Raw genomic sequence first — 17,784 nt, forward strand, 5'->3', positions numbered from 1 at the left:
AGCAGACTACCACAAAGGTTCTCCTGTGCATTGAAATATATTTTATTGACTGATGAAGGAGAACCAGAGAGTTATGAGGAAGCTATGCAAGTTGATGAATCAACCAAGTGGGAGTTGGCCATGAAGGACAAGATGGATTCATTGTTACCAAATTAGACATGGCAGTTGACTGAGTTACCAAAAGGGAAGTAGGCCTTGTAGAATAATGGGTGTACCGAATAAAAGACGAACATGATGGCAGCAAGCGGTACAAGGCAAGACTGGTGGTAAAAGGATTTCAAAAAAAAAGAAGGCATTGATACATAGAGAATTTATATCCAGCAGTGAAATTGACTACTATTAAAATAGTGCTTGGACTAGTAGCAAATGAAGACTTGCACTTAGAGTAGTTGGATGTAAAGACATCCTTTCTTCATGGTGATTTGGAGGAAGAAATTTACATGATGCAATAGAAAATGGTGTGAAACCTTCAAAAGAGCTTGTATGGTCTTAAACAAGCTCCAAGACATTGGTATAAGAAGTTTGACACCTTTATGAGTAGGAATGGTTTCCTGAGGTGCCAGACAGATCATTGTTGTTATGTGAAGAAGTTTGATGACTCCTACATCATTCTACTGCTATATGTTGATGACATGTTGATAACAGGTGTTTGCAAATAGGAAATAGATAATTTGAAAAGGGAGTTATCGAAGAAGCTTGCAATGAAGGATTTGGGTGTTGCAAAACAAATCCTTGGGATGAGGATTACTAGAGATACTGATGTCTTGAAACTGTGACAAGAAGAATATGTGAAGAAGGAACTGAGCAGATTCAACATGAATGTTATGAACCCAATAATAGGTTGAGTCATGCAGAGATGCCGTGGTTGAGTCAGTTACTGAGTCATTAACTTTGCTTTTCAAGTTAAATGTTGTGGAAGGGCAAATCTATAATTTTTCCCTGAACCTTTGCTTTTCAAGTTAAATGCAGTGGAGGGGCAAATCAATAATTTTCTCTTGAACCTTGTGAACATGAACCATATTTAGAGAGGAAATGGAATGGAAAAAGGGAAGTCTGAATTTTAGGTTAAATAGAGGGTTTTGAGTTCTCCTAAATGAGCTCAGGGGTGAGCGTTCTCCTTAACGAACCTAAGGTTTTTAAGATTTCCTTCAGCTTGATTTTCTTTTCTTCTTTGAATCGCTGTGTTAGATCTGGGACAGTAAAAACGTGGTATCAGAGCAGAAACACAATGAGCGATTCGTTGATTGTAGATGAAATACATGCAATACCGTGCGCAGAGTTTTCAGCATTGCTACATCAGTCATCTTCCATTAAAAAAGAAGAGAGATTTCTGGAATTCGAGAAGCGTTGTAAAGAAATTACAGAGAGGAAGGTTGCATTCCGGAAGATGAACAATTGTTGTTGTTCGTCGGCCGACCTCAAATTTTTGAGGAAGGGTGCAGAGAGAAAGGTTGTTCGACCTTAAATCTTTGAGCAGGGAATTCTAGAGGCACAATCCAGAGCTTGGAATTCTGAATACGGGGAGCTTGGAAATCCAAAATCGGAGGGTTATGGGGCAAAGCGCTCTTCGGAATAGTCCGACGAGCTCCAGCCCCTTGTTGCTGCTCTCGGTCTCCAAGCTGGAAATCCATCTTCTCTGGAACTTATGGAAAATAAGATTTCATAGGAACATTACACCAATTTGAGTTCGACCTCAAATTGACCCTTTGCAAGGCAACCTAAATTCCTCCCAGAATAGGAGAGGGAAAAATTTCAAGTTACCTCTGTCTCGAAATTTTTTTGACCTAACCTCTCCAAGCTTCTCCAAGTGGAGAAGCCCCATATGGCAGTTGTTCACCATCGGGAACAGGTTAGTCTCTCACTTTCACTCTCACTCTAGACCTCCGAACAGGAAACTGACCTGGGTACAACCTCTCTTATTCCGGTAGACTGTAGAGATAATCGAAAATGGGAGAAATTAAAACGGCAAACACTGTGGGAGAAATGGTGACCACAGTGGGTGAAATGGTGTTGATCATAGGAGGAGCAGTCAGGAACAGAGAATTCCAGAAAATTGTAGATTGCATTTGGGTTTTTGGCTGCGAATGTGTTTCTCAAAGGTAAAATTTGCTTCCATTATTGGCTATGTGTAGGTCTTTGGATTAGGACTCCAGGGAGGGTCTCTATTTGAAATTTTTGTTGACAATACAAGCATCCCAAGAGACTGGGTTTTAGTGATGGAGAACTTTCCTGGTTTTTCTCTATACCGAGGTCTATATGAGTTTGCATAGTATGCCTTTACTGGAAATTCTGTTGGAATTTTTGGAATGTGTTGGAGGGATCTAAATGAAATTGATAATGGGATCAAAGAAATTTTAACTCTTATGTTTGATGAAAGGCCTAAAAGAAAGGTGGAGTACTGGATTTCTATGCTAAGAAGTTTTGTTGAACTGGGGAATGTGATGAATTATATGTCTGTTTTTGAGAACATAAATAGTGTTCTTACTGCATGTGCCATTCTTGGAGATCTTGAGATTGAGATGATGATGAAAATTAAAATTGTTACTGTTGTTGCAGTGAAGAAATGTGCACAACGTCAGAAAATGCAAACTGAGAGTAAGGATTTTGATGCAGCAGGTGCCCTTCTTCATTTTGGAAAGTTTGACTTAATTTCATTAGTGGAAAACTTGCGTCCTCCAGTTGAACAAGGGACTATTGGTGGCACTGCATTTCCTTCACCTATGGATATGGAGAGGAGACAGGAGGAAGCTGCTGGTTTTGCAACACATGGGTTCGGCCGCGATTCACTTGAATTGTTTGGTAAAATGAACACTCGTGCCGTTGGAGTAGAACTGGTAACTTACCTGGGGCTGGTTAGTGCTTGCGCTTAGGGTACCTTAGTACATCAGCAGACCATCTTGGAGCCCCCTAGTGATCTACCAATCGTTGTATAGTGCTTCCAGTCGGGAAAAACTGGCAAACTCAACAACATGGCAATTTCTGGGAACTTTGTCTGCTATGTGCAGAATAACAGTGGTACAAGAATGATGACAACGGGTATCTGAACTGGATGGAGGAATGAGCCTCTTAGCCATTAGTGGACTCGGATGTTTATCAAGCTTCACAGAGCACGGTCTGGAAGGGCAGCAAGCAGCAGGAAGTTTCTTGGAGGATAATGCAACTTCGGGTGCAGCAACAACCTTATGAGCCACGTACCGACTGGGGATTCCAGGTAATGATGATTGATTTAGTTGCCGGGATTGCCTTTGATGTTTACGTGAAGTCAAAAAATCCTTGCAATGAACGAGGGCAGAGTATCCTAGAGTAGTAGTTGAGGCAAAGAAAAGAGAAGGTACATTGGAAGAACTGCAGTGGACAGCAGTAATTATGCATCAGTGGAATCCTTTTTGACTTCCAATAATCGGAGTTGGGTCTAAATTTGCAACTGCCCCATCACTGGTTAATAGAGTGGATGAGGTTGCTGGCCAGTTCCATGACATGCCTGTCAAGGCGCTAAGGGTGGACGCTTCTAGTAGAGTTTTTGACCAATTCTCACAGAGGAATTTAAATGGTTGGACTGCAATAATGTTGGGACACTGTGCTCTTGGATATCTTGCAACAGTGGGGGGAAAAAGCTCCAGCAAGAAAACCGAGGCAGGCAGATGTGCTGTTTTTCTCTCCAACATTGGTACAGAGGCTGCTGTTACTGTCAGTTTCAGGAGCACCTCATATCATTTACCTGCCTGGTCTGTGAGCATTCTGCCTGCTGACCAGAATGGTCTTTAACACAGCAAAGATCAACTCTCCCACTACTCATTTGGCTATGAGAGGCCTTAAGTCTAGTTCCTAGTGTTAGCCATTTTATCATGAGAAACAGTTTCTCATAAGGGTGGTCTCAAACTGCTACCAGTTGCAACTGCTTTGTTGCAACTCCCTTGGTAACACGATGCCATTAATACCTTGATGGAAGGTTGGAAAAGTTAAGGTTTTTGATACAGTTTTGGTCCCCTATCTCGTCACGCAATCCCCCTTCATTTGTGCCATCGTCGAGAGTGTTCAGAGATTGAAAGCGCCAAACAAAGACTTACGGAATCTGAAGCGTATAGAGGGAGGTATGATCTTTGCTTCCGTTTACATTTGTATGATGAATTCATGATGTTAGAAATTCATTCATATTTAAATCTTACAGTTGGTATCAGAACAGACCTCCGATCCAGCGTTTCGATTCCAAGAATGAGTGTTTTATTTGGGCTCTCTGTATGAGAGTTGTGCTCACCGCGTTCGACAGCCAAAGCTGTCGCATTGATGAAAAGCGTCTAAGAAAGATGTAGCGCCGTCACTGGTGACCATTCCAAAAGGTATGCCGACGTCGACGCCTTTAAGGAACTCGGTGAACCTTAGTTTCTCCTGCGTTTGGAGGTTGAAGATGACCTCCAGCGTGCAGAAACTGGTTAATTAAAACGATAAGGGGTTTTGGTAAATACCGACGAGTTGGTTCGGGCTAAGTCGTCTGTGACTCGCCGTTCCAACTCGGCAACCATGTCTAAGGTCGGGGTGAGTCGGAGGAAAAAAAATTGGGTTGACTTGGATGGGTTGAGTTGGCTCATCATTCAAACTCGCTGAAGCGAATCTTGATTTTCCGCCAGTGCGATTCGAACCCGGGTGCTGGCAAGATCTTCAGCGCCAATAACCATTAGCCCACTGGCCATCGCCTATTATGCATATTGAAATATTTATATTCATTTCCTGTTATAGTTTTTATGCATTTTTTGGCATATATTTAAATGCATGAAATTAAAGTTATGTAACAGTTTTATGCATTTTTGGCCTCTATTTAAATGCATGAAATTAAAGTTATGCATAATATTATAGTTTTTAATTATGCATATATTATGAGAATATTTTTTGCATAATGATAACATGTTAGTGTAAGTTAAAATTATGCAATTCATGCTATTCTCATACATTTATGAGATTTAATGTCTAGTGATCCATATAATTTTTATTAATTAGAGAGTAGCTAGAACATCTTTAATTTAATAAAAAATATATATTATGATCAGGATCATATAAAGAATATTAGACATTAATTTTAACTAATTTTACTTGATATAATAAAATTTATCCCACAAGAATTTTTATTATATTTGAGTTTATTAGTTAGGATAAAATATCAAGTTATTCATAATTTACCCACAGGAATTATGAATTCATAAATAATTTGATAGTTTTATCATAAAAAGTTAGATATTAATTTTAATTAATTATACTTAATATAATAAATTTCATCCCACATGAATTTTTATTATATTTGAGTATATTAATTAGGATAAAATATCAAAATATTCATAATTTACCCACATGAATTATGAATTCATAAATAATTTGATAGTTTTATCATAAAGTTTATTCATAAAGAATATTGAATTTGTTTGAATTAAAAAAATTTTAGCCCACATGCAATGTTTTTTATGTCAATAGATTCAATTTGTAAGCATGATTTACATTGCTAAAGCTTGGTATTTAGGTCTCAGTTTTAACATATACATGTAATTTGTAGTTTTATGCAGTTGTACAACCTGCACATTTCCCTGATATTTGTTGTGTTATCCTTGATCTTAAGGGAGATAACTATAAGGTCTGGAAAGAGAGAATACTTCTCCATTTAGGGTGGATGGACATAGACTATGATATTAGGAAAGACGAACCACCAGTAATTACAAATACTAGCATTGCAGCTGAAATCACACTTTATGGACGATGGGAGAGATCTAATCGCTTCAGTGTAATGCTCATTAAGACTAAAATTGTTGTTGGTATTCGTGGTTCTGTTGAGCAGCATGAAAATGTCAAAGACTTACTGAAAGCCATTGATGAACAATTTAACACTTCAGATAAGGCATTAGCAACCACCCTAGTCATTAAGTTCTCATCCCTAAAGTACACCAGTCTGAGAGGTGTGCGAGAGCACATTCTGCAAATGAGGGATATTGCGGCTGAAATAAAAAATCTTGAGGCTGAAATGTCAGAATCTTTCCTGGTGCACTACATCCTGAATACTCTTCCGCACCAATATGGACCCTTCAAAATCTCATACAACACACATAAAGATAAATGGTCAATTAATGAACTGTTGAACATGTGTGTTCAAGAGAAAGGAAGACCGGTGATGGAACAAGGTGAAAGTGCAAAGCTGGCAACACATGGAAAGGACAAAGATATGCAACCTCATTTGTTTGTTATGAATCTAATATGGTTAATGCCAATATTAATACAAGGTGGATTGATTCTAGATCAACAATCCACATTTCAAATTCCTTGCAAGGTTTGCAAAACCTAAGGAAGCTAGTGGGAAGTGAGCAAAGCATCTTCTCAGGAGACAAGATGAGCTCACATGTGGAAGCTATATGAACTTGCTATTTAAATTTAAGTAGCGGTTTTGTTTTAAAATTAGAAAAGACCTTTTATGTTCCAAGTTTCTCTAGAAACTTGATTTCAGTCTCAAGGCTTGTACCTTATGAATATTCCTTTAGTTCTTTAGACTCATCTTTCAGTTTATATTATAAGTCTGATTGTGTTGGGAATGGTACATTGTCTGATGGTCTTTATAACATTAATTTACAAAACAATGCCACTTACGATTCAATGCATGTTCACACTGGTAATAAAAGAGGTGTTATTAATGAGGATTCCTCTACATTGTGGCACCGGAGATTAGGTCATATCTCCATAGATAGAATTAAAAGATTAGTGAATGAAGGGGTACTTAATACTCTCAATTTTACTGATTTTGAGACTTGTGTAGACTGCATTAAGGGAAAACAGACTAACAAGTCAAAGAAAGGTGCCAAAAGGAGTTCAACCATATTAGAGATCATACATACTGATATATGTAGTCCAGACATGGACTCACATGGTCAAAAATACTTCATCTCTTTTATAGATGACTACTCATGATACATGTATCTCTACATGCTTTATAACAAGAATGAAGCATTGGATGCCTTTTAAGATCTTTAAGGCTGAAGTAGAGACACAATGCAGTAAACACATTAAGATCGTGAAATCAGATAGAGGTGGAGAATTCTATAGTAGATACACAGAGAATAGACAAGCACCTGGGCCATTTGCAAAGTTTCTTTAAGAACATGGGATTGTTGCCCAATATACCATGCCTGGTTCTCTGGACCAAAATGGTGTAGCGGAAAGAAGAAACCGAACATTATTAGGCATGGTACGGAGTATGCTTAGCAACTCCAATCTTCCTAGATTCTTGTGGCCTGAAGCACTTAAGACGACAGTGTATATATTAAACCGAGTTCCAATCGAGGCTGTTCCAAAAACACCATTTGAATTATGGAAAGGTTGGAAACCAAGTTTGTGACATATGCACGTTTGGGGATGCCCATCTGAAGTAAGAATTTATAATCCACAAGAGAAGAAGTTGGACCCAAGAACCATTAGTGGGTATTTCATTGGATATGCTGAAAGGTCCAAATGTTACAGATTTTATTGTCCATCTCACAACACTAGGATTGTGGAATCAAGAAATGCAAAATTTCTTGAAAATGACTTGATCAGTGGGAAGAATCCAACTTCGAACATAGTTTTTGAGAAGGATCATTTAGAATCTCAACCTTCCACCTCAAGTGATAGATTGGTTATTGTTCACAGTACCCTTCAAGTACAAACTGGTGTTGAATCTTCCAACTACAACCAATCATTGAAGTTCCACAAAATGCTGACGACAATCTAGTAGATAAGGTACTTCAAGAGTTGCCAAACACTTTTGAACAACTAGTTGAACCACATACTTCTCAGTAATATGATGGTACAACATTAAGAAGATCTACTAGACTAAAGAGATCAGCAATTCCTGATGATTATGTTGTGTATCTACAAGAATCTGACTATAATATTGGAGCCAAAAATGATCCCAAGTTCTTTTCACAAGCCATGAGTTACAAAGAATCATAATTATGGTACAATGCCATGAAGAAAGAGATGAATTCTATGAAGAGTAACAGAGTCTGGGATCTTGTTGAGTTTCCTAGTGGATTTAAAGCCATTGGATGTAAATGGGTCTTTAAGACAAAGAAAGACTCATTAAGCAACATTGAGAGATACAAGGCAAGACTCGTTGCTAAGGGATTCACGCATAAAGAAGGAATCGATTACACGAAAACTTTTTCTCCTGTATCTAAGAAAGATTCCTTACGTATTATTTTGACATTAGTAGCCCATTTTGACTTAGAGTTGTAAAAAATGGATGTGAGAATGACATTTCTCAATGGAGATCTAGAGGAGGCAGTTTACATAAAACAACATGAAAGATTCCCCTCTAGTGATGGTGAGCAATTGGTTTGCAAGCTAAAAATCCATATATAGATTAAAACAAGCATCTTGCCAATGTTATTTGAAATTCCATAATGTAATTTCTTCATTCGATTTTGTAGAAAACATTATGGATCAATGTATATACAAGAAGGTCAGTGGGAGTAAAATTTGTTTTCTTGTTTTATATGTGGACGATATTTTGCTAGCAACCAATGATAATGGTTTTCTGCATGAGGTGAAACAATTTCTCTCTAAAAATTTTGATATGAAGGATACGGTTGAGGCATCTTATGTCATTGGCATTAAGATTCATAGAGATAGATTTTGAGGTATCTTAGGTCTGTCTTAGGAAAACTGTATTAATAAAGTTTTAGAAAGATTTTGGATGAAGGATTGTTCACCAAGTGTAGCTCCCATTGTGAAGGGTGATAGGTTCAATTTGAACCAATGCCCGAAGAACGACCTTGAAAGGGAAAAAATGAAGAACATTCCATATGCTTCTGCTGTTGTCAAAAGCCTAATGTATGTTCAAGTCTGCACAAGTCCTGACATTGCATTTGTTGTAGGAATGTTGGGACGATATCAGAGTAATCCATGGTTAGACCACTGGAGAACTGCAAATAAAGTAATGAGGTACCTTCAAGGAACCGACGATTACATGCTGATGTATAGACGGATGGACAATTTAGAAGTAATTGGCTACTTAGATTCTGACTTTGCTGGGTGTATTGATTCACGAAAATTAACATTAGGATACATTTTCTTGATGGCCAGTGGAGCTATATCATGGAGGAGTGCCAAACAAACTTTGACTGCCATGTCCACTTTGGAAGCCACATTAGTTTCTTGTTTTGAGGCTACTTCACATGGTGTATGGCTTAAGAGTTTCATTTCTCGGCTTAGAATTATGGATTCTATCTCTACGCCATTGAGAATATATTGCGACAATTCAATTGCTATTTTTATGGCCAAGAACAATAATAGTGGAAGTCGAAGTAAACACATCAACATAAAGTATTTGGCCATAAGAGAACGTGTTAAAGAAAAGAAAGTGGTCATTGAGCACGTAAGCACTGAATTAATGATAGCAGATCCTTTGACTAAGGGCATGCCACCATTTAAATTCAAGGATCATGTTGTGAATATGGGACATCGTTCCATTATGTAAACTTTTCATTGTATGAACAATGTTATTTCAGTGAAATTCTTAATTAATGTGATGTTTTTCGCATATTTATGTGGACCTTAATTTTGAGAAAATTCATTTGTGTTGGACCGAGAGTAAACATAGGGTTTATTCATAAAGTATAAGAATTAAATACATAGTAATACATGGAAGATAATACTCGTCATTAGGGGACCTATCACCATGATTCATGTATTTATTACTTAAATTCAAATTATTGATGGGTTTATGATTATATTAGAAGTTTGGACCAAGTGGGAGAATGTTAGCCGTTTTATCATGAGAAACGGTTTCTCATAAGGGTGGTCTCAAACTGCTACCAGTTGTAATTGCTTTGCAATTGCAACTACCTCGGTAACACTCTGCCATTAATACCTTGATGGAAGGTTGGCAAGGTCAAGGTTTTTGATACAGTTTTAGTCCCCTATCTCGTCACTCAATCCCTCTTCAGTTTAGCCATCGCTGAGAGTGCTCAAAGATTAGACGCGCCAAACAGAGAGAACAGAGACTTATGGAGTCTGAAGCGTATGGAGGGAGGTATGATCTTTGCTTCAGTTTATATTTATATGATGAATTCATGACGTTAGAGATTCATTAATATTTAAGTCTTACACCCAGAACATTGTTGGCTCGTCAGAAGTACACCAGTCAGACTGGAGTTGGGTGACTGAACCTATTGTGAATCATCATGATGAGAGCAAAGAGACCCTCAGAATGGAATGTAATCACAATATTCCTGGTTGCTATTATGTCAGAGCAAGAGTACTGGAGAAGGCACCTAAGTTATTGTTGTGGACTCAATAGCACACCGAGTCACACAAAGAAAGGAGACAACAACAATTCACTCAATAGGATTTATTTCTTATATTTCTTTGAGTAGGATTTATTTCTTATATTGTTTTAAGTAGGAGTTATTTCTAATTACTTTATATGTAAGGGCATTATGGGGAATTATTGTAACCCTAACCCTAAAACTCCTTGACGTGACCTATTTAAGCGAAAGGTATGAATGAAATAGGTAAGCTTTGAGATTTTAGAATAACCTAATCTAAACAGGTTGAGATCACCTCTTGATCTCAAGTTTAGGGTTTACTCCAAAAATCCAACCTATCCTTCACCCCCCATTGCCATCCATCTTCACCCAAATTAATCCCTCATCATCCATACTAAGAAGAGGAGCTTCCTACCCCTTTTCCAAGCCCAAAGAGAGGGTTCTTCCTCTTCGTCAATGTCAGCAACCATCAAGGGGTCTAACCCTCTTGAGGAGCAGCAAAGTGGAGAATTTTTTGGTCATTCACGTGAAGGAGCTTAATTGCTGTTCCTAGCTTGGCGCCAGCAAGGAAAGAGAGGATAATAATTCATTCACGTGGGCCAAGGCTTGCTACAAGCCAGGTTTTGCATCTCTTGACGTGCTACAACCAAATCAGGGTTGAAACCCTGATTTCCGTGAGAAGAAAAAGGTATTCTTCCTTACTTTATTCTGGTCAACATTGGTGGATTAAATTCATATATCTAGATATCAAAATATTGCATTCATCAAGAGGATTTTCCACGTGAGAGAAAACCAGCAAGGAAGAGTTTTTTTCACCCTCATATCGAGTCCAGCAACTCAGTACCAATGCTGGATTCTCAAATCCCACGCCGTGTTACTCGATCCATGACCCGGACCGTAACAGTTATTCAGTAGAGTTTACTTCTACTTCTCCGATGCTTTTGCTCCATATTCCATAGGAGACCTTAGAGACCTTCTCCTTGTTGCTGGGGTTGTTGTCTTAGATGACTAGAAAGACCTAAGGAATACAACGCAAGTGCTTGCCTCTGTGTGTGCATTTCTGCTTGTGCCTAGACAGTTAGTATGTGATTTAGGGTTTAGGGTTTAGTATGTGATTCTGCCCAGCATGCAATAAACAGGGAGTACACGGTAAGCAAGTGCAAAACTGTGGTAGACACACTATATCAACTTGTACCTGGGATGCAGATTGCAACTGATATACATAGTGGGTTTCCTATCACCATTTTTGTCAGCGTTAGCCTTGCTGCCATGTATGGGGCATTGCTATGGCAGATCTTGGAATGTTGATCACCGTTGCTCCTAGTTTGGCCATGGATGCACTTGGTCCCATGCGCGACAATGCTGGAGGTGTTGCTGGAAAGGCTGGCATGAGTCATAGGGTACGCAAAAGAATGAATACCCTTGCTGCCGTTGGAACCACTACTGCTGCTCGTGGAAGGGGGTTTGCCATGGGTTTAGCCACCCCAGTGACTTTGGCTCTCTTAGGTGCCTTGGTGAGCCGTGTTGAATTTCCCACAGGGGAGGGTTTAACACCTAAAGTCTTCGTTGGGTTGATGGTGGGAGCAATGCTTCCATACTGGTTCTCCGCCATGACCAAGAAAAGTGTAGGAAGTGCAGCGTTGCAAATGGGCGCCGAAGTGAGGAGGCTGTTTCACACAATTCCAGGATTGATGGAGGGAAGAGTAATGCCTAACTATGCCACTTGTGTGATCTAGTGGTTGACATGGCTGCCACAGAGGTTACTTGGGAAACTGTGGCGATGTCGGCACGCCTCCCTACTTTTGAGCTTGAGGACAAGCTCGTTTCTCTAGGGGGGATGTAATGTTATGAACCCAATAATAGGCTGAGTCATACAGAGACGTCGTGGCTGAGTCAATGACTCTGGCTGAGTTAGTTACTGATTCATTAAGTTTATTTTTCAAGTTAAATTTCGGGCGAATCTATAATTTTCTCTTGAATCTTGTGGACATGAATCCTATTTAGAGGGGAAATGGAATGGAAAAAGGGAAGTCTGAATTTAGGTTAAACAGAGGTTTTGAGTTCTCCTAAACAAGCTCGGGCGAGGGCGTTCTCCTTAACAAACCTAGGATTTTCAAGCTTCCCTTCGGCTTGATTTTCTTTTATTTTCTTTTCACTTCTTCCCTACGAATCGCTATGTGAGATCCGGGACCGTAACAATGAATGATGCAAAACCAATGAGTACTCTTTTGGCTAGTCACTTTAGGCTATCTAAGGATCAATCACCTTCTACAGAGAAGAAGCGAGCCAACATGGCTAATGTGCCTTATGCTTTTGCTATTGGTAGTCTCATGTATGCCATGGTGTGTACTAGACTAGACATAACTCATGCAGTGGGAGTTGTGAGCAGATATATGAGTAATCCGGGTAAACAACATTGAGAAGTAATGAAGTGAATTCTCAGGTACTTGAGAGGCAATGCAAACTCAGCCTTATATTTTAGAAAGTCAGACTTGGGATTAGAGGGTTATGTAGATGTTGATATGGTTGGAGACATTGATGGCAGAAAGAGTACCACTGGATATGTATACACATTGGGTGGTACAACAGCTAGTTGGGTTTTTAAGTTGCAGAAGATAGTTGTTCTTTCCACTACTGAGGCATAATATATTTTCGTGACCAAAGCCAGCAAAGAGATGGTATGGTTGCTGTCTTTCTGAGAAGTATTAGGTCTCAAGCATGGGAAGAGTGTGCTGTATTGTGACAGTCAAAGTGCTATTCATTTAGCAAAGAATCCTATTTATCATGCCATAACAAAGCACATACAGGTGCGTTATCACTTCTTCAGATCGGGTTTGGAGGATGGAGTCTTAGCACTTGAGAAGATTCAAGGGAGTCAGAATCCGATTGATATGTTGACAAAGACTGTTATGATTGAAAAATTGAAGTTGTGTGCAACTTCAAGTGGACTTTTCTCGGATGATTGAGAATAAATAGCCATTGTAGAGGAGATATTGATGATAGATTAGTCTCTAAGTAGGAGATTGTTAAGTTGTGGAGCCTAATTAATGCCATATGCTAAGTGGGTCGCGGATCGACCTGCTTGGTTAGGTCACCATGGGGGTTGGAAGGGGGACAGGAAGTACCCCTCCTGGGAGTGTGGGGGCGGAGCCCTCGTCCGATCCACGATATATTGACTGTTGTTTCATTAAGGGTAGTTTGGGAATTTTACTCTTATTTTCCCCTTATTATGCGTTTATTATTATTGCTCTCGTTAGTTTGGAATTAGGGTATTTAATTCCTAACATATAGGTGTAGTATCGACCAATGCTTCAGAGGACAAGACAAATATATAAATACGACAAAAAGTTACTGAGTCATTAATTGGCACAATATATTTAGGAAACTCATTGGTTCTAAAAAAATAGGTGGGGCACTAGTGGATGGATAAAAGGGTTAGTCCTCAAAGAATGTGATATCACTGGAAACAAACAGTTTTGGAAGAAATGGATTGTCTCATACATATCCTTTTTGAGTACGAGAGTGTCCCCAAAAAAATGTATTTAAGTGCCTTGGGATCCAAATTAGTATAATGGAGGGAATTATTATGAACAAAATACTCTGAAAGGAAGAGAGAACAATTTATCACCAAGAAAAAGATGAGAATATGGTGTCTGGTTGCCACACACTGAAGAAGGTAACTTGTTAATAAGATAACAGGTTGAGGATGGAATGGGGCTAACAGAAATGAGGCACATGCATATGAGGGAGTAGAGCACGAGCAACCTCAAGAAGGTGTCTATTTTTTTAATTTAAGCTACACCATTTTGTTGTGGTGTGTCAACACTATAGGTTTGGTGAATGATGCATTGTCCTAGCAAAAATATTGGAAGTTTCTAGACTGATATTCCCTAGCATTATCGAATTGAAGAATCTTTAAGGTAGTGTTGATTTGGGTAGACACCATGGCACAAAAAGACTTTTGATCTCTCTTTTAATAAGAACAACCATGTAGTCCAAGAGAAATCATCCACAAAGGTAATAAAATACTTTGACCAAGAAACTTTTGAGATGTTCATAGGGCCCTATATATCAGTATGAACTAAAGAAATTGGGGCAACACTTTTGGTTTCATAGCGAGGAGAATAAGTACTATGTTGGTGTTTACTCACTTGATTGTCTTCACAGTTGAGACTAGAAATGGACTGTAACATGGGAATAATCTGTTTGAGGGACTGAAGGGATGGGTGTCCTAATCTATTATGCCACTGAAGAGTAGTATGCTGAGCACTGGTGGTGGATGTTAGCGATGGTGAATCAAGAGAGTAGTGTCCTCTTCTTTAACAACCTCCACTAATAATCTGCTTTGTTCAGGGTTTGAAGAACACAAGAAGTGGGAGAAAAAGTGATGGAAAAATTAATTTTTTTGTGAGTTAACTAACAGTTAAAAGGTTTAATGGAAACTGAAGCACAAATAAGATATCTTTTAAATGAAGAGTAGGTGTAGAAAATGTGAACCCTACCCCACAAACCTTGGTTTGGGATCCATCAACTATATAAACAATATTTTCAGTCAAACAAAGAGATATAGAATTCAGGAGGGTACCATTACCTATCAAGAGCTCATAGGCCCCAGAGTCAATGATCTAGGATGGAGAAGTAGCTGAAACCATACCTATTATAGAAGTAGCAGCAATAGGATAAATCTTTTTGGAGGTGGCGTGGCTATTTGTATAAGTCATCAGACATTTTATCTTTTAAAGTAGTGCAAATTCTTCTGCAGAGATAATCTTATGACCTTTGGTGTTTTTAAGAGCCATCGTAGTGAAAGCTGACAACAGTAATAATCCAAGATAATCAATCCAAGAATTTTCTTCTTCAAAAAAAATATCTTGATTGAGTGGACTCAATATGTAACTATGAGGGTTACGATCCTAAGCTAAGCTGAGTCAAGAGACCGAGTCCAGCCGAGCCAAGGTATCGAGTCAGGCTGAGTCTAGAAACCGGGTCCAGCCAAGTCAGGTACTAAGTTAGAATTCTGAGTGAAGCTGAGTCAAACTTCAGAGATACAATCAAAAGACTCCAAAGATACCAATACAGTGATTATCAGATTATCAGTTTCGATTGAGAATCAATCCAGAACAATAAGCCTTAAACAATCCATATTCGACTATTGGTTTCAGACCGGATTTGAGCAGATGAGTGCTTGTTTCAGACCGGATGGAGACAACGAAGATAGGATGTAATCATGATTCAATATCAAGACAACTAATTGATGACAAATAACTCAATTTCAGACTTTGGACGTACGTCAGATAGTAAGCCACCAGTCGGAGAAGAGGATATGAAAAATAGAAGATCTAGTTGGCAATGTACAACAAGGAGCTCAGATCAACAGCTGCAAGAATCAGAAACTTTCAGCAACTTTCTTTGTATATGCAGCAACAAAAACAACAAGATGCTAACGTAGAGTACTACTAAATCTGGAAGTCAAGATAAGATCTCCCAAAAGTAAAATATACCCCAATGAAGCGGTGGTTTTTGCTACCGAAAGAAATTCTGGAAACTACAAAGCACACAACTATCTGCCAAACAGGCTCCAACCAAACACGTTAGACAGACAGAGGAGTGAGAAGTGCAGCTACCAAGCTGAGAGATTGTGTGAGAGATTTGCTTGGGAGGCAATCTTCCCAACAGAGCAATGTTTCTGGAGACAACTCAACTGCTTTCCAAGATGTTTTAAGGAAACAAATGTTAGTGTGTCAATGCCCACCTCTCACGAGTTACTACTAATCTAATGTATTCACTGGCCCCCAAGTATGAGGAGCACCAATGTCGATAGTGAGTAAATTAGTTAGCAGTTCTGGCTTAGCGCTGATGAGGTCAAATTAAAACCGCAATGGTTATTTGTGAAGAAACTATAAAATGAAGGCGGAAGGCGGGGTTCGGGGTCCAAGGGGGTTGGCCCCCTTGGTGGTGGGGTCCGGGGACTGCCCACTGTATGCCCTTAGTCACGAATGGAAGACCCAAGTATGAACGGAAAATTAAAAGGACTCAAGTGTGAACGGGAATTAAAGGAAGTAGCAGAGGCACACTCTGTATTGACCATCGCAGCGGACAGAGGCCTCCATCGGCACTGGAAGAGAAAGGAAGCTTCCTTTCTCTTATTTTCGTAGCTGTCTCCCAGCTGTCTTCCTCGATTCAGTGCTGCAAATCACCTATAAATAGAGGTGTTCTTCAGCAAAAAATTGGATCCAGAGTAATACCTATTCCCTATTTTTTTTATTTTAGTTTCTTCTTCTATAAGTCCAGAAGCCATTGAAGCTCTTCTAAGAGCGTGCGGTGGGACGAAATCAGCTTTGTATTGAAATAAAGTTCAACGTTGGCTTTCTTCTTGATTACTGTTAAGATGTTCCTGGGTTGAGTTTACTCTGTTTTACAACAACTTCATTATCCAATTTTAAGGAGACCATATAGAATATAGGAATGAAGAATAATATTTTCATGATTATCATTGATCAGGTGTAAACTATTTATCGAATTACACAGAAACTGTAGGTGATTAGAACTCTACAATTTGAGTCTGTCTCTAATTCAATCACTAGTTATCTTTATCTATATCATTATCTTTATATCTATCACTATGTTTATCTTTATCTCTATCATGTCCCCGAAAAATGGAGCCCTGAGAGGAGAGTCCAATCTTGATCTTCAAAAAGAGGAAGTGTGCTCTCGGAAGTGGTTTGGAGAGAATTGCAACACTGGTAGTGGCTGAGAAGAGCAGTGGTGGAGAAGAGAAACAACTGGGAAGAGCAGCGACAATAGAGGCAGTTGGGGCGGATGGAAATTGCATCGTCCAATGGGAAGAGATTTTGCAATTTTTTTTAAGAAATTATTTTTTGCTTGTATGAGTTCGCACACTGTGCGGGACGGGGCGTCGATGGGGAGAAATAATTTTCTTCCCTTTCTCAACTTAGGTATCATCAAGACGGGAGGAGGGGGGGGGGGGGGGGGGGACTATGGGGTGGCCCCGGCTGGTTGGGGGCAATCAGCGTTGTGGCCGGATGGGCTAACAAAGGCGATGGTGAGGAGAGCGACGACAACAATGACGGTGGCCAGAGAAGAGTGAAGGGAACATGAGGGGGGTTACCGACAGTAGCAGGCAGCGACAGTGAAGATGGACGACAATGAGGACATCTAGAGAAGCGGCGGCTGGGCAACAGCGATGATAGTTTATTTTTTAAATAAAAAAAATCGCACATGTGCACGTACGTGCAAGGGAAGCGAAGGAAAACATAACCCCCCCCCAGTTGCTGGCAACGGGCGGCATGCCAACAATGATGATGAAGATGGAGGTGCGGCTTGATGGCGATGAGTGACACAGTGAAGGAAGTGGCAAGGGGGAGAGGGGGGCTGGTGCGGTGTCGGGCAATGGGGCAGGCTCTGCTGTGAAGGCTCGGAATTTTGTTTTAAATAATATCACCTGCAAGCTTGTACGGAGAAGGGAAACAGAAAAGTACCTAGTATGGGC

The 17,784-nt window shown here is 39.5% G+C and overlaps 1 protein-coding gene across 1 annotated transcript; it reads left to right on the forward strand.

The window, feature by feature from the left end:
• The first annotated feature begins 11,560 nt into the window (after nucleotides 1-11,560).
• Nucleotides 11,561-12,010, forward strand: LOC137963102 (pyrophosphate-energized vacuolar membrane proton pump-like). Its single transcript, XM_068810281.1, has one exon. The coding sequence runs from the start codon at nucleotides 11,561-11,563 to the stop codon at nucleotides 12,008-12,010; it is 450 nt and encodes a 149-aa protein (XP_068666382.1).
• Nucleotides 12,011-17,784: the final 5,774 nt, after the last annotated feature.

The sequence above is a fragment of the Aristolochia californica genome, unplaced genomic scaffold (assembly GCF_029961685.1).
Source record: "Aristolochia californica isolate CCGP_79_NKW_82.1479 unplaced genomic scaffold, dmAriCali1.0.hap1 SCAF_4, whole genome shotgun sequence".
In the NCBI taxonomy this organism is placed as follows: Eukaryota; Viridiplantae; Streptophyta; class Magnoliopsida; order Piperales; family Aristolochiaceae; genus Aristolochia; species Aristolochia californica.